The following is a 24475-nucleotide window of genomic DNA, read 5'->3' on the forward strand; positions in this document are numbered from 1 at the left end:
AATCTAGATATAAATTAGGCCTGTTAGTATCAAAATTGCCATTTTTGTTTAGTGAGCACTTTGATTGTAGCCCAATATAAAGCTTTGTATGATCATCTCTAACACTAAGTGTGCATAAATATCACTAAATTAAAAGCTAGTTTCTAGAATATTTCAAAGGCTAGTACTGCATGCATTACAAATTAAAACCTTCAACCAGGCAGCCTAGATGCTACATTGTATGTACAAAAGCTTACAAATGGAGAAGCATTACATTAGGAATTCACATACATTTATATCTACCCACTGTTCAGGACAAACTACGGGCATCCAATCTATGCTGCTGGTGCACAACCTTCAAATAAATTGGTTAGTCTCTAAGGTGCCACTAGTACTCCTTTTCTTTTTGCGAATACAGACTAACACGGGCTGCTACTCTGAAACCTTCAGTCTGAGATTGATCTGGTCAGCAAATTTCAATTGAAAATATAAAAAAACTATTAGAATGACATGTGAGATACTTTGACAATTAAGAATACTGTATGCAATGCGAAAACATTTAATGTTAGTATATTGGAAAATGTTGATATTGGCCATTCTTGCCACACGCTAAACAGCTTAATCAATCCTGGGAAAAAAATACTTGCCCATGCAAAACCAATAAAAATCTTTTAACACATTATCCTATGGTAGCTTTAACCAATAAACACCATGTTAAGGTGTTGAAATTAACTTAAACAGTAAAAAGCTGTACTCAATCGTGTTGCTGTATTTCTGGAACTGTGCAAAAAATGACACTTTCTCTTTTTGGGTACCATTGTTTCACTTACAGTATCACTTGACAGCTCCACATCATGCCTTACCTAAACATACATAAAATAAGCTTTCAAATGATATATGATGTGGGTGGGTGTAAGGTGGGTAAATTAAACTCCAAAAAATTGCCTTTTTTTGGAGAATTGTCACATGCCTTACAACTGTGGTTGGCTCTTAATAGAAGAAGCTTGTATTTGTCACCAGCAGCTCTAGCTCTGATATACACAAAGCAGACCTGCTGAGTAAGAAGACGCAGTTTTTATGCCCCCTTCTTTTTTGCAGGACTTCCCAGATGACAGGGATTCCAGCCTTTGATTAACTCTTGCTTTTCCTCATAGCACCTGTGTTCAAACTTTCTCCCTATCCTGACATATATTATATGAGGATTTTTTCCTGAAAAATGTAATGGCATCTGTTACTTCATCATAGTATAATACCCCCTTGTTAATATGTGCTTCGCAGCAACCAGAATGACAAAATGGGGGCTGCTGGATTGGGGTGCAGCACTAGACTTTGAAACAGAAGATCCATGACATGTGATAGAGCAGTAGCTCACCAATAACTGGTACACCAGAGTCTTCTTGGCCAGATGGTGGCTATTGTAAATGTCACTGCTTGGTCCTTCATGAGCTTAATCAGAGCTCTTACAAGCAACGAGATCAGAGAAGTACAGACCAATGATCCTGATGGGGCTGAAGCAAGATGTGGCGTGGATGGCTCTGCAGTGCTGTCTTTTGCCATGTGTGAAATACTTGCATCATGACCTTTGTGATTATTGGAAGCAGCTTGACACCAATTACTTAGGTCTGACACCTTCTGGCTATTTGAAGTAATCTGCTCAGCTGATTCTTTGGATCATTCACAGATCTCTTACTATGTATGGACCTCAGAGGTAACAACACAGTCTTCACCCATCTGTATGGTTCTAAGGCCGAGCTTCCCTGAGTGTTCTTAGGAGCCACACTATCATTAAAAAGTCCTATCCCCCCACCCCTTTCATTCTTTCCTCATTGACAGGAAAACCTACTTCATGAGAGACACCACTCACCATTTATCTATTCAGGGTAAATTCAATAGATGAAGATTTATGAACTGCAAAGAGCAGAAATTTGTGGAGCTGCTGGTTTTGCTTAGATTCTTTCTCTCTGGCTAGCGTCTGAGCTTTTTCTTTCAAATCTTCCACAATTGCTGTAGTGCTGGTGCCCTCCAATGGTGGGAGTGCTGTTATAAACTCGCTGCCTGTATTTTTAGCCTTGTGTCAGCTAGACCTGCTTTAAGCAGAGTTGGACAACAGTGGTAAAAGCATCAGCAGTCAGTCTACGTTAGTGCTCCCGCTTTTTCTAGCCCCAATGGAGCTGAATCAGTCATATAGCAACATTGGGAGTTTTAAAGAAAAAGTTCAGTGTTAGACACAGCATCCCAGACTGGGCCCACGGAGGAACCTATTCTCGGCCTGTGGATCACTTTCTGTCCCAAGATGTTGGCCTATGCTAAAAAAATTTGGTGTCACATTTCTTCAGTAGTGAGAGAAGTTGGAAGCATGAAGCAAAGCTGTGTAGGTATCAGGGAGACCTTTCCCAGACCTGAAGAAGGGCTCTCTGTAGCTTGCAAGCTTCTCTCTCTCACCAACAGAAGGTATTACCACCCTCCCCTTGTCTCTCTAGGTATCGGGGGGACATCGAACTGAGGAGAAGGGGATAGACTCCAAGGGCTGATGATACACAGGGAACCCTGCTTCAGCTGACCACAGAAGTCCCGTTAAGCAGGCCTCCCCTCCTCCAGACTTTGGCAGCCGGCGAGCAGGAGGGAATCAGGAGTGCCTGGACCAGGGTTGAACGAGGACAGCTTGGGCTCCAGGAACAGAGCGGCTGCACACGGGGCGTTGGGTGCACCAGGTAAGACGATCGTGGTGGGACAAAAATGGGCCGGTCCAAGGCTGTGTTTGAGAGAGGTCGCCGTCGAGGACGTGGATTTGAAGCGCTGGTAGCTGGCCAGCGTGGGCTGGAGAGCGAGGGGTGACTCTGCTCCCCAGGTGGCCTCCAGCAACTCGCATAGGGCAGGGCATTGGGGGGAGACGCTGCCGCGGCAGGCACCGAGTGGGGTGTTTAACGATGTGCATGGTCGGGGCCTGAGCACCCTGAGGGGCTGGCTCAGCCCCCAGCGAGGCCGGCAAGGCACGGCGCGCCACCCGGGCCAGGCCAGAGCCCAGCGGCCGGCGGCTGCAGCCTGGCGCGCGCGGATCAGAGCACGAGGCCAGCCCGGCTCCCGGCTTCGCGCCCTGCCACTGCTCCTCAGCCCTTGTCGGGCGCCAAGCGCCGTGAGGGCCTGACTGAGAGCCCGGCGCAGGCGCATTGAGCGCCTGAGTACGCGGGGGGCGGGGCCTCCCGCTTACGATTGATTCCTTCTGTAGCTGGTCCGGAGTCCAGCCCTGACTGGCGACCTCGCCCGCCCTCCTTACTTCCCGGTGATAGGCCCACTCTCCTGCCAATCATGGGAGAAGGCGAGCGCTCGATGCCGTTCCGGGCGCTGAGAGAGGCGCGTCCAATCAGGGGTTGAGCGGAGCAAGAGCACACTTCCCTTCGCACGCGCAGCCGGCCGGTGCCGCGAGCTAGGTACGGGGGCTAGGGGGCGGGGCCGGGGCCGGGGCCGGTCGCTTCCCCTGGCAGGTGGGGGAGGGGGCCCTCCCCGGGCTCGGTCCGCTGACGAGTGGCGGCCTCAGGTGAGGGATCCCGCGGGGCGGGGCCGGGGCGGGCCGCGCCGTCCCGCGCTCTGCCCCCACCCCCGGGTCCGTCCGCTCCTCGGGCCGGGTCCTCCCGGCGGCCCGGGGCTGGGGGGGGCGCGCAGCGTTACCCGGGGTAAGTCACAGCGCTGCCCCGGGCCGCCCTGGCGCGGCCATGGTGCGGGCCGGGCAGAAGGCGCCCGCGGGCCGGCAGGCGCGAAAGCGGGTCACACGCTCCCCGGGCCCCGCTCGGCGTCAGGCGGGGCCGGGCGGGCCGTGACCCGCTGAGGGCGGGATAACGGAGCAAGCCAGACGCTGGTGCTGGCTCCGAGCTTTGTGGGTAAGGTGGGCCCGGCTGTGCAAAGCGCCGGGCTGCTACTTCCAGGCGGCTGCCCTGGGGGGGCTTCCCCTTTGTTCCAGTAGGACTGGCTTATTTGGATGAATAGGTCATGAACTTAACTGGTATATTTAAAATGGCTTATTGTTTATCAACTAGACTTATAAACAAAATGGCACACAGCCCAGGGTGCGGTATCCTGTGGCCAAGGAGAAGCCCTTCATTGGGCTTTGTGTGCCTTGCTGAGACGCAGGCACCTTAAATACCGATGTCTGTTTCAACTTGACCAGTTAAATGACTGACTCCTTTCTAAAGCAGGTGTCTATATAGCGATTGTAGGCTTGTCCTCTTTCCAACATGACACTTCTCCAGGTGACGTTATGCCTTGAAAGGCTTTATTGACACTTCCGTTACATTTATAGAGTGCTGTAATAAACGTGAGCAATGCTTTGTACAGCATGTACAGCACGTAAAGAAGCCGCGATCTGTGCCCTGAGGGGTCTCTGTTTATCTGCAGAGATAGTACAACCTGAGCAATGATGATGCAAGCTTCCCACATACATGCTGCCTCATCAGTAGGCCTCAACCCTGCCCTGGCAGGACCAGTTCTGTGCACCATGTAGGACTGTATTCATTGTAATTAGAAATGGTGACATGCTCATCTGATATAGTTACAGCACTAACATATTTCAGTGCATCAACACTGCATGATATTTCCTTGCTCAACCGTACCTCTGTGGTGCAAAAATGTGGTTCTTGGCGCATTCAGGTACTTTTGCCAGACTGTTCTGGCAGCTGAGGGCAAGTTACACAGATGCAGCTTGGCAGTCATGATAGAAATTACAAATTGGTGAGAGCCTGATACTTGTGTTACAGCCCTGTTCACAAGTATGGTAAAAAGAGTATAGTTCCTAACCACGTGGCTATGTCCTAACCATGTTCTGGATGGTCACAAACAAGGTACCAATCAGTAGAGCAGATAGGAGAGTTGGGTTAGTCCTTGACCTCTCTGCTAAGTCAGTTTTCTAAGGGTCATGAAAACATGAGTATCTGCTTTACTACTTCTCCCCACAGAAACAGTTTTTCTATATCTGGCAATACCTTTCCCTCTAAATATGCATCTATTATGTTTAATAGGTGATATTAGAACAATTAGTTGGGTCAAAAGCCCCAGGAAGATAGTTACAGTGCCTGGCCTGAGGACCTGTTTGGCTCTTGGGCAAATGTCACAGGGAAGTTAGTGTGAGTGTTGCCTGAGTAAGAAATGCTGACTAAGGCCTATATTATGCTAAGAGCCTGTTCAACAACCCTGCGTATATCACCTCTGCTATCCAGACCAGAATTCAATACAGAAGGGAACTTGCTAAAGCTAGGAGAAAATTGCAGTTCCATCTGGTCTAATTTAAAACAAAACAACCACTTTCACACCCCACCACCATCACCTACTAAGCAAAAAAGGTTAGGCCATGTACAGGTAAAGAGCACTGGACTCTGTTCCCTCCCCGTCCTGTGAGTGACTTCTCTTCTGTCTTTAGTATTTGAAATGACTGCCCACCTGGCCCTATGGGAAGATGTTTTGCACAATGAGCAGCTCATTCCAGAGGTAGCTGCGATCGCTGTGGATGCAGCATTGCTTGAAGGAGTTCTGATGAGGACCAAAGAGGATTCCAATTCATCCGACGTAAGCTCGGCTTATTTAACTACTCGGTGTTCTCACATAGAAATAATGCATTCTTGGAAAAGGATCAAATGATTCAGCAGGATTTCTGCCCCATAGGACAAGGTCTTGGGAGGGAGATAGTTGCAGGTGATGAGGCTTGTTTATTGAGTCGTCATGAAATGTGCAATATTTTGCAGTAACTGCACAGCTCCACAGGAGACTAACCAGAGTTGAGACAATAGCAGAGTAAGCTTTCACCACACTCCATAATACCAACTGTGGTCAGACTAAGATATTCTACTGAGAGATCTACCTGCATTATGAAAATCTGTTTTATTTGTCCATGAGAAAACATGAGGTGTGGTGGCTTAACAGTGGATGTCAGTGCTGTGTGTTCACTCTCCCCAGGGGCAGTCCTGGTGTGATGGATGTGCTCCCAATATCTGAGCAGAGCTCATTTCTGGTAAATCCCAAGAAGTTTGTCAGTGGGAGGTTCTGCTTTTCAGGAACCTTCAGCTACCACCACAACTGAACAAGGAGAAGAGGATGGTGTCACCTTAAATGGCCTGGACTTCGCAGGGATACCAGCTCTGCTTGGGAGGCAACTTCTCCCTTTGGTGAACCTACTGTAACTTGCCAGAGGGGAACTCGTGTGTTATAAGCAGGGTCTGTCAGACCAGGATCCTGCTTGTGGACCTGATCAGGTCCACCAGCAGCCTGTAAGAGAGAGGGACTGTGTATTGGCTGAAGGCTGGCTAGTTGCCTGGCATCTCCATGGGCAGGCTGTAGGAAGACTAGAGATGACTGACAGTGATGCTGTGGAGTATGTCTCTGCCATGTATCTTTGTGTTTTATGCTGGCTCTGCTGTCCAGTCAGTCTCTCACAGATCAGCATCTGCCTAGGGCAGGGGTGGACAAACTTTTTGGACTGAGGGCCACATCTGAGTATAAAAATTGTATGGCGGGCCATGAATGCTCACCAAATTGGGGTTGGGGCTTGAGGTGGAGGCTCCGGGTGGTGCTTACCTCCAGTGGCTCCTGGAAGCAGCAACATGTCCCCCCTCCAGCTCCTACGCGGAGGTGTGGCTGGGCAGCTCTTCTGTGCTCTGCCCCGTCCGCAGGCACACCCCTGCAGCTCCCATTGGTCGTGGTTCCTGGCCACGGGGGGGTGGTGCTTGGGGCAGGGGCAGCGTGCGGAACAGAGCCCCCTGGACGCCTCTATGCGTCAGAGCCAGAGGGGGGCCATGCTGCTGCTTCCGGGACCCGCACGGAGCAGCCCCTGACCCTGCTCCCTGGCTGGAGTGGGACAAGCCCCAGACCCCGCTCCCTAGATTAAAATGGCTGGTGGGCTGGATCCGGCCCATGGGCTGTAATTTGTCCACCCCGGGGCCTAGGGAATTCTAGGATTTGATGCTGAGGAGGTAGTGTTGCAGAGCAGACATACACATTGGCTTCTGAGAGAGGAGTTGGCTTCTCTTGGCGTGCACAAAAGGTTATGACAAACAAGGAGAATAACTTTTGTCCTGTATAAAATTGCTGTTTTCAAAGTGGCTTATGCCTGGGATGTGGTTTCAGTGAAGAGGTGTATCGAGTCTGGAATTTGCAGTGACTGGAGTTGAGTAGCCAAAGTGAGTCAAAAATAATGAGACCCTCAGAGATAAATTTCAGAACTGGATATACTATAAAATTCAGTTGTTCTTTGAACAGTACTTGTGGTAAATCTGGAGACTACATTCTACCATTAAAGTGGAAACAGAGATTATACTCCGTTAAATGAAAAGTTCAACACAGCTGTAACTATGGAGTTGCTACTGAGGTCTCCCAACTCAAATTCCATTATATTAAGTTTTGTAAAATGAAACACTCAAAAGTAGACATGCCAAAGTTCAGGCAATGCAACCTGTGGTGTACTGAGGGATAGTCTGTTCAAGGACAAATGAAGTAAGGATCTAGTCTAGAATATGTCAGTTTTAAATTGGGACTCATTTAAATGAGAACTGGCTGGGCCACACTTTCAGAAGATTTCAGCCCAGTCTGTTAGGAAAAGGAAGTGTGAGGAAAATGGCTGACTTCTCCATTGTTGGACCCTTATCTGCAGGTGGTGAATTATGCTCCCTTTACATTGCTCCCATCTGTAGTACCAAGCACCATCTTTGAACAAGCCTATGCTGTTCAGCAAGATTTTAACCTACTTGTGGATGCTATTAGCCAGAACGCGGAATTCCTGGAACGCACTCTTGCTAGGTATGTATTGTACTGTATATGTTAACTAAACAAATATTTTAAATGTAAAGCTTCTATCACTCTTAATCTTAGTCCATTTTTGCTGTTACTTCTTGAGTTGCTGCCTTCAGTCATCTCTACTGATAGTTTATGGATGTCCCTCAAGTTCTTCAGGTTACAGACAGGGTATAAATACACCACTTCTGCTACAGGTTACACTTTCTGTCTGCCAGACTGGTCACAGAACTAACCTCTCCTTTTCCCCACCACATTAGTTTTTATAAAATGATTGCCAGTAGTTCATAAGTAGTTAAGTGCATTAGACTCTACATTCTTATTTAAATTTAGTATTTTTTAGCTGTTTTCAGTAAGGGTTTTGGGTCTCTTTGGGCCTTGCAAAAGATGTATATGGGAAAATGGGGTATGGGTAGGGCTTCTCTTGCCCCACTATATGCTCCACTTCAGATGGTCTTACAGACTTTATCCTCCCACCTGGGAGCCTGCTTGAGACTTAAATTCAGTGTTAACCACTGGGATCTCGCTGTCTGTACCGCTGTTCGCTGAAGGTTTTGTTTCTGGCAGCTGGTGGCATGGCCAGGAGGGTCTGAGAGCTGCAGGTTCTGATTGCCAGACCACGTAATAGAATATTCCACAAAGACAAGATGCTTGGGCCTTCCCCCAAATTTTGGACCAAAATTCTGTCAGACTTTCAGCTCCATCTGTTGCTATCCCTACCTGTCTAGTAATCCTGGGGAGCTGAGGGTGCACCTTGTATGTTCAAAGAGCTGTTGTACTATGGCAACATGACTGATCTGTTCTGACCCTTGTGGGGGGAGGAAAGGGACTAAAGGTTGTGCCATCTAACCTGCAGGGCTGTCTAAATGGACATTTGCCAGAAAAGACGTCCACACCCCAACCTAGTAGCTGATACCTATAGCTATGTGGCCAGGCCCAAGATTCCCTTTGGCCAGGGGAAGTGAGGGTAGTGTGTTATGTAAACAACTTATTGCTAGTAAGTAATCCAGTTGTTTGGAGTAGAACATACATGTAGTTTGTGCCAGGGCCCTTTCTAGAAGGGTTATACAGTGGTGAGTACAGTGATGTGCAGCATGGCCAGCCAGTAAACTACCAAAATGTGAATTTGGTGGTGGCCCCCAGAATTTGCACTGTAAATTATTATACCAGACCCCAGTGGGAGTGGGGAGACTTTTGGTCTTTCTTTGCTGCTTTTCTCTATCTTCTGTTTGTCTTCTCTCTCTTCCTTCACAGAGATTCACACTGGCAGCTGCAGAGGGAGAGTATGGGAGGGAGAGCCTCTGCAGCATGGGGCCTGGGTCGCATGCAGGTTTAAACTAGTGTAAATGGTGGATTCTCTGTAACTAGAAGACTTTAAACTATGATTTGAGGACTTCAGTAACTCAGCCAGAGGTTAGGGGGCCTATTACCGGAGTGGGTGGGTGAGGTTCTGTAGCCTGCGATATGCAGGAGGTCCGACTGACTAGATGATCATGACGGTCCCTTCTGACCTTTAACTGTATGAGTCTCTGAACCTTCTTCACAGAGAAGCTTTTTATCAGGGTCCCTATTGCTGTGTGTGTGGATAAGGGTTATCTGACCACTTGAAACTCTTGCCTTAGGCACAAGGGGCCATTGTAAATGCTCTAGGTGAGGCTTGAGCTTGTGCAGCTCTTACTGATGCTCAAGAGCATGGTCTGACCACAGTCCTGTGCATTGTGCTGGGGAGTGTATCCTGTAGCTTCCACCATGTAATAGATAAAGCCCTTACCTGAGGAAATCTATCTCCCTTATAGCAAAGTAAATTGATTGGTATACTCTTTTTTTTCTCTAGCACCATCAAAGTGGATGACTTCACAGCTCATCTCTTTAAAATCTACAAGCAAGTTCTGAAAGAAGGATTGGCTCAGGTATCCCACAGGAAGTAGTCTCCCCCTTCTTCCCTCCTCTCCCCCTCCCACCGCCCCATTAGCAGCCACTCTCCTTTCTTTCATAATGGAAGTTTGGGGTTTTTTGGTAATTTGAAAGATCTCTCCTACAGGTTGATTTTTGAATTGTTCAGTCAGTAGGAGGATGTATAGGGCTACTCTCTAGATTATGGTATCTTGAGTAACTTGTCCCATTTTATGAGACCGTTCAGCAATCATGCCTCTAAGTATTTTTGGTGGGTATTGCTGGGAGCAGTCTAACCTTGTGTGAAAGAGGACCGTGATTATACATACTTCTAATGTTGTCTTCTGAAAGTCTCAAAAGAGCATTTTGCTGAGTTCCAGTTCAATGTAGCTGGGTCAGAAGTAGCACATAAGGGCTTTCCTGTACTGTTAAATTTCTTTTGTAGCACAGTTACATCAGTTACCTTTTCTTGCCATGGGATGTATATGAAAGAGGGAAATGATAAGGGTTTCATATGTCTGTCCAAATAAATGCAGGAAATAAGCTAAGGACCCAACCAACAGTCTTTACTCTGCCAAAACTCTATTCGACACCAGTGGTTACTTTACCAGAGTGAAGATTGCTGGCTGCAGCCCTAAAAAAGGGGGTTTTTAAGTGAATTTGTCAAAGTGGCCTGTGGCAAGTGAGGTGCCTCACTATGCTGGTCAGAGATGTGGAGGAATGGCCGTGTGCTATATTTTGCATTTTATTTTCCCTCTCGTTCAGTCAGTGTTCTTAGGAATAAATCGCTCAGATTATATGGTTGACCTTGGTGCAGATGGCACTCCAGCACTGAAGCAAATCGAAATAAACACCATTGCTGCCAGCTTCGGAGGCCTTACTTCGAGAACCACTGCTGTGCATCGGTAAGGGAACCCCTTTGAAACAAAGGCCAGTCCCGGATACTTCATTGCTTAGCCAGTGAGGAGGTTTCAGCAAACCATCAGTCTGCATGCTCTGTGTGTCTTGTGCTGTCACCCTGTCATAACCTCTTAATATCCACAAACTCTTTGAACTTCTGTTTTACAAATCCTAGGTCAGCTGGGATCATCATGTGATTTTCTCATTTCTCTTATATCACAGGCACATATTGAATGTTTTGGGGAAGTCCAAGGAAGCTTCGAAGTTACTGGACAATAATCCATGCAAAGGGATTGCCTTGGGCATTGCGAAAGCTTGGGAACTCTATGGCTCAACCAGGTAAGGGAGGAGTAGCCTGTGGGAAGATGTCAGGATGAGTACACATTTATTTCTCGAACTGCACCTTTTAAAAGGGATCTATTTAATATATACAACATTTCTTTTAACTCTGTAGTGCTCTAATTCCCCTACCATCCCAGAGAAGGAGGATCTCTGTTCTTCAGAGCACAAAAAGAAAAGGAGTACTTGTGGCACCTTAGAGACTAACAAATTTATTGGAGCATAAGCTTTCGTGAGCTACAGCTCACTTCATCGGATGTTAGTCTCTAAGGTGCCACAAGTACTCCTTTTCTTTTTGCGAATACAGACTAACACGGCTGCTACTCTGAAACAGAGCACAAAGTTACTGGGTTGGCCATACACTGTTTTCTTTAAAATTACACAGTATCCAGCTGCCCACAGGTACTCCCTAAAAGGCATGAAAGACTTGTACTGCTAGAAGACTTTTTGTAGCCATTCTTGAATCCTCCTATTTCTTCCCCTTGTGCTCCTGCCCAGAGCTACTTTTCAGTAAGAACACGGCACCTGGCACTGCCTTTTAGCAGTGGACTAGGAACTAGCAAAGAACATCAGTTGGAAAGCCATGCAAGCAACACACACCACCAAAGTGAATTTAAAAGATGAAACGTTTAGCTAGAGGTCCATAGTTCTGTGTGGGGTGTGTTTCAGGCTCTGATGCAGTTCTTGGGGTGTATATTTCAGGGCTGTAGTGGTGTTCCTGGTTGCAGACATCGAAAGGAATATTTTTGACCAACGCTGCATAGAAAATGAGCTGTGGACCAGGTAACTGTTTAACGTTTTAGGATGAAATAATTTGTTTAATCCCACTTTACAAGGACCCAGATCACATAACTCATTTTAAAAAACAAACAAAAAAACCTTGCATGTCTTTCTAGTATTATCTTAGATTATTAAAATTGAGCATTTAAAAATCCAATGTGCTTTTAAACACTTGTGTTAGGGTTACTTAGCATTTCAGTTTGGGCAATAGACATGCTCTTAGACCGGGGTGGACAAACTACAGCCCATGGGCCAGATCCAGCCCCTCAGGGCTTTGGATGTGGCCTGCAGGATTGCCACCCCTGTGGCGCTCCCAGAAGCGGCCAACACCATGTCCCTGTGGCCCCTGGGGAAGGGAGATCAGAGGGCTCCGCGCATTGCCCTTGCCTGTGGGTACCTCCCCTGAAGCTCCCATTGGCAGGTCCCGTTCCCAGCCAATGGGAGCTTCGGGGAAGGTACCCACAGGCAAGGGCAATGCGAGGAGCTCTCTGCCCCAGATGCAGCAGGCATGGGGCAAGGGTGGGCAGGCAGGCAGGGAGCCTGCCTTGGCCTCGGTGCGCATCACTGCAACTCCAGAGCTGCTCCAGGTAGGCCGGGCCAGAGCCCGCACCCCTACCCCAAGCCCCTTGCTGCACCTCAACCCCCTGCCCTGAGCCCCCCTTGTATACTCTGCACGCCTCCTGCACCCCAACCCCCTGCCCTGAGCCCCCTTGTACACCTCACCCCCTCCCACACCCTGCACTCCCTCTCGCAACCCAACCTCCTGCCCCAGCCCTACATTCATGGCACTGCATGCAATTTCCCCACCCAGATGTGGCCCTTGGGTCAAAAAGTTTGCCTACCCCTGTCTTAGACTATGAGCAAAGAATAAAACTGATACTTTCTGATGGTCCTCCTGTATTAGAGCAATGCTATTGTATTTGGGGGGTCACAACAGTGCAGGGGAATATTTCTGTTCATAATAGGCTTGGTTGTACACCACCTCACTTCCCCTTATACCCTCAACCCCTCCCCCCCTTCAAATCTAAATTATGACCTAAGACCATCACAATTCTCTATCCTTATAGTGACTTCTCAAAGGATCCTAGTCCGGTTACAGTGGTATGAAAACCTAGGGATGTATCTTTCTGCTTTTTTATCTATTTTGTGCTATGTGTATTAATACGATGGGCAGGAGTGATGGGGACAATCTCCTTGATGGAAAGGGGACACTTGATTATGGGCCAGCCACATAGACCTTTTTAATTTCATTACCTTGGCTCCTCGCCAGTATTTAAGAGCTCTGGGTGCCAAGGAAAATCTATTAGAGTTAAATTACCTTGGAAAAAGGAAAGAGAAGCCAGCAAGCCTTGCCCTTTTTCTCTAGGGCTCTAAAGCCATTGGGGATGTAGATTCTACTTGTGATTTCGCTTGCAGATATCTGTCTCTTTGCCAAGTTCAATGACTCTCACTCCTCTCTCAAAGGAATATCCGGGTGATCCGGAGACGGTTTGAAGATGTGTTTGAAAAGGCATCTTTAGATAACGACAGGAGACTGTACATGTAAGTACTTGCCGAGGCCCTGCCACAGCATTCTGCTGTGTTCTGAAACAGGCATTAGACACAGATGTGTGACCCCAGATTGGCAGAGGTGGGTCTGAGACATTCTTTTCACATCACACACAGTAAATGGCAACTTTCAGTCCAAATTGGTGGCATATCCCTCTCTTTTGAGATTTTAGTAGGTTTAACATTTTTATCCTCTTCAATAAGAAATCCAGAGCTTGCTTTTCCTGGATTCACTGGAACTGAAATGGTTTTAGAAACCGTTTCTGGGTTGTTTTTTTGTTTTTGTTTTTGTTTTTTTACATGGAGGCATAAATTCCCTCTTCTGAACCACAGCCCTGAGGACCTGGCAGGATGGCATGTTTCGTTCGTGTGTGTGTATAAAAACAGCGTAGCTGTTATAGAGCAGTGTTTCTCAAGCTTTTTGGTACCAGGCACTGGCTTTACTGCCTTCTTAAAGTGTGTCAGGGAGATCTTGGGGACCGGCACCAGTCCACGGACCAGTCGTTGAGAAACACTGTCCTAGAGGGTGCCCCAAAGAGCACTCTTCTGCTTACTGGCAGTGTGACACATTGCTCATGGGAACGTACATTTACTGGGAGAACTTTATTGCATGGTTATTAGTGCCACCATAGGAAGCACTGTTCCCTTACTCTTCTCAGTTGTTGTAACCTCCATCTTATTCATTAGTTGGAGAAGGTCTCACTATTTCTGCTCTTCAGTCTCCTAGAGTCCTGACACAGGTCAGACTGTTGAAACTATAGTGTGACATTCACAAAATCCAAATATGGTGCTTATTATCATTTGTTTTGGGCAGGTCCTCAGTGTGCATGACGCTGTCCAACCATAAACGGGGCAAGTCATGTCCCAAAGTTTAGCTATGTGGCTACATTCATTTCTCTCCAGTTCCACATTTGATGTTTCTACAGTTTTGTGTGTGTGTGTGTCCCATACCCCCGACTTTTTAATCAGAGATATCATATCAAACAATGTGTACGTTTCCTCCAGGAATTCCTCCTTTCTTACTGACTGAATCCCTTTAAATCATACGTGGTATATAATTAACTTCTCCAGCTGTTACTCACTGATCATGTACAGAGTTGGTGAAGCCAGAGCTTGGTCTTGTGGTAGCTGCTGAACTGGAGAGTGGATATACTAAGATCACCTGCATTATCAAGATATCAGAGTTGTTGTTCATATCTGAGACTTAATGGCAAATCTAGGGCAAACTGCTCTTCCAGTGATTTGGGAAGAACAACTTCAATATTTTAGGACAGTGGTTCTCAAACTGTGGTCTATGGAGTGTTAGCTGGTGCTCTGCAGAGAGCAGGCAGGTCACACAGTGCGGCCTTCTTCCAGCTGGTGGTGTCGCATCCAGGCTCTTCATTGCAAAGAAAAATCTGGGTGTCCATAGAAACAGAGGACAGTCTTGATGCATCTACCCTGGACCACTTCTGTAGAGCAGCAGATAGAGCCAGAGCTATCAACATACTGGAGGAGCCAGATGTTGCTGGAGAGGGACCAGAGCCACTGGTGGGAGAGGATTGTCCTGGAGAGAAGAAAACCAGACAGTATATCCAGGGGGAGTGGAGGGAGAGGAGGACAAGGCAGTTGGTGAGGCATTTGGGCTTGATGCAGAGTTTGCGGGGTGAGGTTCTTTGGCTTGAATTCATAGATTCTTAGATACTAAGGTCAGAAGGGACCATTATGATCATCTAGTCTGACCTTCTGCACAATGCAGCCCACAGAATCTCACCCACCCATTCCTGCGAAAAACCTCTCACTTATGTCTGAGCTAATGGAGTCCTCTAATCGTGGTTTAAAGACTTCAAGGAGCAGAGAATCCTCCAGCAAGTGACCCGGGCCCCATGCTACAGAGGAAGGCAAAAAACCTCCAGGGCCTCTTCCAATCTGCCCTGGAGGAAAATTCCTTCCCAACCCCAAATATGGTAATCAGCTAAACCCTGAGCATATGGGCAAGGTTCACCAGCCAGACACCCAGGAGAGAATTTTCTGTAGTAACTCAGATCCCACCCCATCTAACATCCCATCACAGGCTGTTGGGCCTATTTACCATGAATATTTAAAGATCAATTAATTACCAAAATCATGTTATCCCATCATACCATCTTATACAGGAGGTCAGTATAATGGTCGCTTCTGGTTTTAAAATTTATGAATTTTCACTAGAGAAGGGAAGTGTGTGCAGGAGAGCTGAGAAGGGGACCAGTAACAGAAGAGCACTGGCAAGGGTGTGAGGAGATGTCAAGGAGACAGTGGATGAAATCTTGGCCCCATTGAAGTCAATGGGAGTTTGTCATTACTTTCAACAGAGCCAAGATTTCACCCAAAATGTGATTAGCTTTTACTGTGACCAAGAGCAGAAGACTTATGGTATTAAATGTAGTTAAAAATACATCAGAACTTTCCTACAGTCACTTCTCCATAGAAGCAATTGTTGTAGTTGCCACAGGGATGTTACGCAACAACAAATAGAAGGGGAGATGGTCTGTGCACTGGGACGGGAGGTGCTTTAAAAAGCTAGATAACTGTTGCTCTCGAAGGAGTTCGTGTCTGATTGTTCGTATGTTCTGAACGCTCCATTTCTCAAATTGTTGATTTTCTGATGCATAACCAGAGGCTTCTAGCTACTCTTCTGTGAAAAGCCTTGCATGCGTGCCATACACAGCTGGCTCCATCGTCAATTGCTTGCCCCACTAGCTAATCATTACCCACAGAGCTGTCTATACGTGCATTGTTCTTCACAGATGTTCGCTTTCAGGACATGGAGGGAGAGCCATCCGTATTACAGCCTGAGGGCTAGAGGAGGATGGATTGATATGATGGTCTTTATTCTAGGGAAGGCCAAGAGGTTGCGGTGGTGTATTACAGAGAAGGTTACATGCCAGAGAACTATAACAAACAGGTGGGTACTGACTGCTTTTATTTAAAAAGCAAACACCAAGTTCAGTTACCCTGAACGGGGTCATTTGTCCCTCAAGTTTGTAAATTACCTTGGAAATCCCTTAATTATCTGAGCTTCTTCAGTGCACCCCTGGCATTCGGATAGTGCTGGTTTGGGGAATATCTGGGACGTATGAACAGATTTCTTCTCAAAAAAATTTTCTGCTGCACATTGTTGTCAGTTCAGTGCTTTTACTAAGCTGAAGTTCACATTCACTGGTAATGTATAGGGCTAACCCTCTGACTACAGGTAATGTCTGACCTGAAGTATTGCATTAGGACCATGTTGGAAAAGTACATGTCTGAAATGGATTTTTATCCTTGTTTAAAAGGCTTTAGGCAATAAGGTACTTCCAGACTAGCACCAGAGCGTAGAATCACCACCAGTGCTGAGCTGTCTGTCTGAGCCAATCCAGTGAAGAATATCCAGGCTGACCTACTAATCATTTGCTAGTGCTTCTTCCAGCAGTAGGAAAGGACCCACATGGATTCGGGTCTGCATGCCTTCTGTGTGCTCCTTTCCTGTCCCCTGGGGCTGCATGAGAATGTTTAACTATAGGAAGTGGAATACATGTGGGGGATCAGGGAACCTACATTCATTCAAGTGACTCTTGCTATATCTCCCTCTTAGAACTGGGAGGCACGGTTGTTGATTGAAAGGTCCAAAGCAGTTAAGTGTCCTGACATTGCTACCCAACTTGCTGGGACCAAAAAAGTTCAGCAGGAATTGAGCCAGCCAGGAGTCATGGAGAGATTACTGCCCAGCCGGGCTGAGGCGGTTGCTCGGATAAGAGCGACATTTACTGGCCTCTATTCCCTGGATATGGTAAGTAGTCTCATTTATGTGGTGCATAAAGCAACACTTCTGTCTCCTACCTAGTTCACACCTGCTTTGATTTGATTGTGTGACCTTTTAGTTAAAAACTATAGCACAGTAGGAGAGTAGTGAAAAATGCATTTAAAAAACCCTCTCTTAAACAGTGTCAAATTTAAGACTTCAAGTTGTTTTTTGTTTTGTGTTTTTCTGGCCTCTTCAGTGAACTTGCTGTGCGGGGTGTGGTATTTCTGCTCAGTTTTGGAGTAGAACAAATAGCCAGCTGTTCTGGAGATAGAAACAGGGACAGGAATACTGCTGGGATTTTGCTGTTGCTATTTCTGTCTCCCACTAGGGCGAAGAAGGTGCTAAGATGGTTGCAATGGCCATTGCTGATCCGGAACGATATGTGCTAAAGCCTCAGCGGGAAGGCGGAGGTATTCAGCTTCCTTGATTTGTGAGCTACAGAGCCCAGCAGCCTGGCTGGAGGATCAGGCCTTTGCATTTCTCTAGGATATTTGTTCTGTATTTTCATTGCAGTGTTCATAAGATACCTGGAACAGGCAAGGTGCCTTATAACGCCATATTTGGTGTATGTAATACTTCGGCTTTCCTCTTACCAGCTGTGGCATTAGGACACAAAAGTGGCTTAAAGCCATCTTCACTCCTCCTCTGTGAGTTTTGTGTTGCACCTCTTGGAGGCACAGCACAAAATCTCACCCAGCAAGTTTACTTTATCTTATGCACTCTTCCTTCTGTCTCTGCCCAATTAGTACAAGCATCTTCATCTCTTCCAACATCCTGTGTTGACTGGTCAGCTTTGGTTTTCCTTCTTTCCTGCCTCTTGTTCATAGAGAGATTTGTCTTTTTAACCTGTCTTTCAAACCTGCAGGCTGTTCTGCAGCCATGGGCCAGCCCCTGTGCACCCCCCACTCCCACCCATTGATAGTGCTCATGATTGCAGTTGTTGGGGTTGGTGATCACTGAGGGGATCCCAGGACCCAGACTAGTGGAAACCAGGCCCATAGTATTGAATCTAGAATTCCATGGAGAGCCAGTGCCGTCTCCAGGGGGTGGTGATTGCATCCATCCTCGTTGCTTCATGGGTGGATGTTCACATTTGCACCATTTGCAGTTTCTTCAGGGCCATCTAATGCAACTGGATCCAATGGCTTCTGCTGTGGGGATTTGTTGAAATGTATGATTGTATGTTACCAGGGAACAATCTCTATGGGGAAGAGCTCAAGCAACTTCTGGAGAAGATTAAAGACAGCCCTGAGAGGTCCTCCTATATCCTAATGGATAAGATCACACCTCGGACATCAATGAATTACTTGCTCAGGGCTCACAGTCCCCTGAAAATATCAGAATGTATCTCCGAGTTGGGGTTTTTTGGTGTCTACATCAGGTGAGAAGTTGGCTTTCTTTGCAATATTGCCATGTCCCGGTCTCGGCCATCCCCTCAGCTTTGGTAAATTAAAACAGTTCTGAGCAGCAGGCATTACAGTGCAGCAGCACCAGCCAGACAAGTGTGCAGAAATGAGTGCATAACAGAAATGCAGCTCTTCCAACATCACCTCTGTCCATAGCTTTCTGTGCATGTCACACAGGCACCAAACTGTGGCACACTTGCACTCCCAGCTAGTGCCAGACTCTACCAGTTTAAAATACAATTAGAATTCATGCCAGCAGACTGGAACATACGCTGCCTGAAGTAAAAAGGATTAGAAACTTGATTTCCAAGGGTGTCATCTTCAGGATCTTAGGCCCTGTAGGAATTTCATGAGCCAGGGACCACAGAGAAAAAGATTAATATTGGCAGGTCTCTCTGTGCTCTCTGGTGCTGAGTTGTGCAGCAGCCTCGAATACATTCCAGGCCAGAGGTTTTCACTGAATGGACTATGCAGCTGAGCAATACTGCTTACCGTACAGTTTTCCCTGTACTATGTATTTTGATACTATGTCAGCTGATGCTTTGACTCTCCCCTTTTTGTGTATGGACAAACCCAACCCCTCCAGAGCCCCTAGAAATGTTGCCATGATTTCAGAATAGAAACCCATTATATACAGTTTTGAAGACAAACATTCTCCTCAGCAGCACTTACAGCCCAACACTGGATATGCTAGGGAGAAAGAACTAAAGTGCAATTGATGAGAAATTGACTAGCCTATGTACAAGCCCAATGCAAACAGTAGTCAACATACCTAGGGCAAGAGAAATTTTTTTTAAAATTGAAAAATGGAGCTAGTGCCATAGGAAATTCCTTAGTTTTACAACTATTTTAACTTGACAGTTTTTTGTTTTTGTTTTTTTTCTTTCCCCCCTCTCTTGCAGCCAGCCTGCTTTAATCTTAGGCAGGCCCAGTTGCCTCTCATTTTTCCTGTCATGTGTTGAAGGCACAAAGTCTAATGAATTTCCTGAATTTAATTTGCCAATATAGCTCTTTCTTGTGCTGTGACCTAGGGATTATGGTTGTGAAGGTGCTATTATTGCATTGTTTCCTTGGTAGATGTACTCTTCCTGAAACAGGCTCACATCTAATCTTTTTGGGGCAGGGTCTGTCTTTGTTTGTGCTTTGCCTAGCACAGTGGAATCCTGGCCCAGGACTACAGCTCCTAGGTGCTACAGTAATACAAATCTGTTCTCAACAGAAGAGAAGCCTTACCATTAGGCCCAAAGTGTTTTACACATGTCCTATTGCCCAGGGCTGTGGCAGAGGGGGACCAGGCTAGAATTCTGCAGATCTAGGATCAGTAGAAATGCCAGACATTGAATAAAGCTTTAAATTTTGCAGCTGCTCACTTTAACCTTTCATTGCAGGCAGGGGAAGGACATTGTGGTGAATAAGCACGTCGGTCACCTCTTGCGAACCAAGGCAGTTGAGCATGCAGATGGCGGGGTGGCAGCTGGGGTCGCTGTGCTGGATACTCCCTATGTGATATGAAGAGGATACCTCCCACATCTGTTGCCCTAACTGCTGCTAGAAGAGCTGTGATTTCCTTTAGGGTTTGATAACTTCAGTGTCTTGTTAAATTTCTGTAAGCAGGACCACAGGGACATTCCCCCTCCTAGCACAGTGATCATGGGGAGGGTACGTGCAATCACACTTGTACCAAATACTTTTGTGCTGCTCCCCCACCCAAGTCTTTCCTTTTTAATTCTTCCCTCAGAAAGTCTTGGGTTCTCATCTGATCTTTTTGCCTTGTTGATAACTTCATACAAGCTAATCCACAGACCCATCACCACCTCTGCTCCAGGCAGCCAGATGTGAATGTAACAGTCTGAATTGTCCTGAATGCAGCTGCTTTCTCAGGAATGAGGCCAACCTATTGTTCAGAACTCCTTGTAACTAGGAGTTGGGATTTCCATATGTACCCTGTTCAAGACACTACAGCTGCCCAGTCTCTCCTTAAGTGCCTGATCCCAGAGGGTTAAATGTGCCTTCCACATTTTCTGCTTCTCATTTAGTTGCTACCTATGAGGGCATTTGTTTCCTGGGCCAAAGGAAAGGAAGATGAAGAACATAAATGAGGGTTGATGGATTTAGTTAAGGGCTTCCCACCCTAATGCTGCTAGCCACTGTAGTAGAGAGAGAGCCTGGAGCGAGGCCTGAACCAAAGTCAGCAAAAAAAAAAAAAGCTATAAGTAAAAGTCAGACTATCAGAAAGCAGTTGCTTGCTTACAAGTTCACTGTCTGGTACATGCATGAGGCATATGCATAGCTAGCATTGCTAAAGCCCAGGCATTCCGAAGAAGTTTTAGGTACAGGGTATTAATGTAAGCACATTCCAGAAGGCTGGTACAAGTACACCACAACAGAGTTATGGAAACAAACACAATCCTAGGAGAGTGTACAGAAACACACCAACCCCAAGTAGGACAAAGATAGAAGGCTAGAATGATGGATGGAGATGTCTTGTTCAAACCAGCGCAAACAAGGTGTAGTGTTGGTAACCACTCATGCCAGGAGTGTAATACATAACTTGTTTGTATCAATGTATAAAAGGAGAAATTATAGGAGGGGGCAACAGAAAATCCTGCTGCTGACTGAGCTGAGCCCTTGTCAGTGGGCACTCATGTTAGCTTACATGTAACCATAGAGCCAGGGGGCTAATACTGTGTCTTAAGGGCAATAAACCTGGCCAAGGGCCTTTGCCACTGAACCGAGTCTGGTCTTTCTGGGTAATGTTATGGAGGTCCGCTGTACTAGCTATCTGCACAGAGCTGGGACAGCACACGCACGCAAACTGACGGCACTGGCTGACCCTGACGGCTGATTTGGTAAGTGGTGAGCTGTCCACTGTAGGAATTGACATCTAACATAACAGCAAACTCTGAGCTAGGGACCCCCCTTTCTTTTCCCTTCAGATCCCCACAGGGTTCAATGAGGAATAGACCTGCTGGGTAACAAGTAAAGGCAGGCCACAGGATTTTAAAAAAGAAAGTGGGGAAAGGTGGACTGGAATACGTAAGGCTATGGTTGGGACAGTAGCCTGAAAGAAGAAGAATAAAAGTAAGAAGGGTAGACTATTGCAAACTAGTGCCGTGGCTGTGAGATGGCTAAGGCCAAATGCCATAAAATTGGTGAGGCAAGTAACAGAACCAAAACAAGAGAAGAGGTAACCCAACCTGTCGAGCACTGGAATGCCGAGGCCCTGCTGTGAGGGCATCAGGCACTTCAGATGCATGATATGCTTGAGCAACTGAAACAGGAAAATAAAGAGTCTGGGAGCCGCAACAGAAAATCTGCAAAAAAAGTACCATCTTCCAACATAAATATTGGAGGGCAACAACAGACTGCAGGTACTTTCATAGCACCTGGAATGTGGGGACAGAAATGGAAAAAGGTGGCCTTAGCAAAATTAAAAGGCGGAACATGGGATTATTGGAGTGTGTGGTGCAATGGGGACATGTGGAATGACCTAGACCACCTCCTCTCTAACAATCCTGGGCAGGGACCACTGCACTGCACCAACTCCTTATGATAAGAGCCAGGTTTTGGCAAAGCCTAAACTGAGACAGAGTGGTACCTCTTAGAATGGGCGAAGCACACGGAGAGGGGAAGGAAGAACACTCAGATAGGTCTTTCCAGAGAGTGGAGATTGAATAGGTGAAGAAACACAATGGTTAACAGATTTCATTAGACAACATGAGCTGTGAACTGATTGTGGGTAAGGCTATGATTAAGTCACGGAGATGGTCCAGCGACCTCTGTGACTTCAGTCTGCGGGGGTCAGGAGCTACAGGGCCCCTGTTGCCCGCGGGCTAGGGAGCTGCTGTAGCCCTGCTGCCTCTGGTGGCCGCTGGAGCTCCAAGCCGCTGCAGGTGGCAGGGTACCCCACAGCTCCTAGCCACCATGGGCACCAGGGTAGCCCTGAGCTCCTGGCTGCTGCAGGTTGCAGGGAACCCCCAGAGCTCCCAGCCCCCATGGGGGAACCCTTGAGCTCACAGGCCCCCAGAGCTGTGAGCAGCAGGAGTACCCTGCAGCTCCCAGGCCCCACAGGCAGCAGGTGCACCCCACAGCTCGTGGCCATGGGGGAACCCCCAAGCTCCTAGCTGAGGGCCCCTGGAGCTGCAGGCAGTAGGGGTACCCCACAACCCCTGGGTGACACCAGAGGTGAGGGAACCCCATAGCTCTTAGCTCCCCATGGGCAGCAGGGGAGCCCCCAGAGCTGCAGGTGGTGCAGGTACCCTGCAGTTCCTAGCCCCTGCACAGCTACCCCGCTTCAGGCAGCGTGGGTACCCACAGATCCCATTTTGTCCTGGATATTTTTAGTAAAAGTTGTGGACAGGTCACGGCTCCTGTGAATTTTTATTTTTTGCCCGTGACCTGTCTGTGACTTTTACTAAAAATATTTGGGACAAAATCTTAGCCTTAATCATGGGAGAAGAAGAGTATAGAGCCTCAAACTAACAAACCTAGAGTCAGTGGGCTAACACCTAGAATTGGTACATTAAAAATGAATGAGCTAACTGCTCTGGTGAGAGCTGTAGGCCCCCCCACCCCCCAGGAAATTTTAATGAGTTTTTGGAGTGGATCCATAAACATTCACAATTCTGCAAGCAGTAGGTATTTCTATAGCAGCAAAGCCATTACTTTGGACATTATTGGATGCATTAGGATCCATAAGCACCCGAGCTGTGAGATTTCATAATAATGTTGCTCAAATGATTAGATGGGTGACTCAACAGCACTTTACATTATCTTCAAGCATGGCTGCAAGAATGCCAGAGGAGGCTTCTGCACAATTAGCTGAGAGAATTCAAACATAGATTGAGAGAAGGGAAAGTAGAACAAGAAACATTAAAAGACATTGTGTTACAGGCATTGTTCTCAGGTGTAGTGGAATGGATGAAAGCAAGATGTGAGAATGAAGGCAGACATGCCTCTGTTTGAATGGCTGGGGAAACTAGAAGCAGCTGTGAGGCAGGAAGGGGGAACTCTAGTAAGTGAGCTGCATGGATAGTCTGGGGTTAGAGGTCGTGGAATGAGTAGAGGCAGAGGAGTAGGAAGAAGTGATGAATTGATGCCAGTTGGACAGCTGATACAGGAGAACAGAGAGCTGAAAGGCTAGACTGATCATTTACAGCCACAGCTGCAAGCATGGAGGATTAGCAGGGACAGTGGAAATAAAGATAAAAAAGAAGAGCCTGAAACTGGTCGCTTTCGCCACTGGATTAAATGACCCCATCACCAACAAACAAATGCCATAGGACAGCCCTCCCCAGGACTCGGAATGCGTTTTCCAGCAACCCGTGACTGTAGATGTTTGGGGATGCCCCCACATAAGCATCCAAGTCAGGGATGGGCTTGTCAATTTTTTATTAGATTACGGGGGCACGGATCCCCCTAGTAAAAGATGTGTAATGCATACCAGTTACAGTCAGTACAAATACAGGGAACATCAGGGGATAAGCAAAAACATAATGTTAAAATATTACCTCCCTAGTTTGGTGCACATGCAGTTCAGGAAAAGTGAGCCATTGAAGAGAGAACATTTGATTGGAGCAGAGACAATATAGCAATTGGGAATAATCACTGATTTTCCAAATATGTGTATCAGACAAGCCCTTACCATGCAGGGGGGGAAAAGATGTTAATCTGAACCCTCTAGGGCTACCAGCACAAACAGTGAAGGTGATAAAACCAAAGAACCATGCAGAAGGGCTGGGAAACTTGGTGGAATGAAATACAAAATGTGTGGGCTAAAGATTCCCTGGACACAGAAAATGTACAGACCTTAGTGGGAGATATTCCCCCATAGGTTAAGCAATATCCAATACCGCAGGAAGCAAAGGAATCATTATGACAGGGCCTGACTTTTGCTCATAGCCTGGTTTTTGCTGACTTTGGGTCAGACCTTGCACCAGGCCCCAGGCTCTCTCTCTCTCCACTGCAGTCTCCTGGCTCTATTCGGAGGAATTAGCAATTCCTGCCAGGGGGAGGCAGCCGAGTGTAATTACACCTTTTAGCACACAGGCCATGCCTG

General features: G+C 47.0%; 1 protein-coding gene across 5 annotated transcripts in view; it reads left to right on the plus strand.

Annotated features, from left to right (window-relative positions):
* The window catches only part of GSS (glutathione synthetase), a 24350-nt gene extending 3202 nt beyond the window's left edge, over nt 1-21148 (plus strand). Inside the window, exons 2-15 of one of the 5 annotated variants that reach the window (XM_048819818.2) lie at nt 2460-2690; nt 3206-3407; nt 5387-5532; nt 7610-7755; nt 9584-9659; nt 10408-10547; nt 10765-10881; nt 11584-11664; nt 13126-13203; nt 16066-16132; nt 16802-16996; nt 17340-17421; nt 18203-18392; nt 19806-21148. In XM_048819818.2, the coding sequence (XP_048675775.1) occupies nt 5395-5532; nt 7610-7755; nt 9584-9659; nt 10408-10547; nt 10765-10881; nt 11584-11664; nt 13126-13203; nt 16066-16132; nt 16802-16996; nt 17340-17421; nt 18203-18392; nt 19806-19929 (1434 nt within the window). In that variant the 5' untranslated portion in view covers nt 2460-2690; nt 3206-3407; nt 5387-5394 and the 3' untranslated portion in view covers nt 19930-21148. Of the gene's footprint in view, nt 1-2459; nt 2691-3205; nt 3408-3454; nt 3515-3549; nt 3651-5386; nt 5533-7609; nt 7756-9583; nt 9660-10407; nt 10548-10764; nt 10882-11583; nt 11665-13125; nt 13204-16065; nt 16133-16801; nt 16997-17339; nt 17422-18202; nt 18393-19805 lie in introns of those variants that run through there. The other 4 variants (XM_048819819.2, XM_048819820.2, XM_048819822.2 and 1 more) reach the window with 4 other exon arrangements.
* The last annotated feature ends 3327 nt before the right edge of the window (nt 21149-24475 follow it).

Source organism: Caretta caretta, chromosome 13, assembly GCF_965140235.1.
Source record: "Caretta caretta isolate rCarCar2 chromosome 13, rCarCar1.hap1, whole genome shotgun sequence".
Lineage (NCBI taxonomy): Eukaryota > Metazoa > Chordata > Testudines > Cheloniidae > Caretta > Caretta caretta.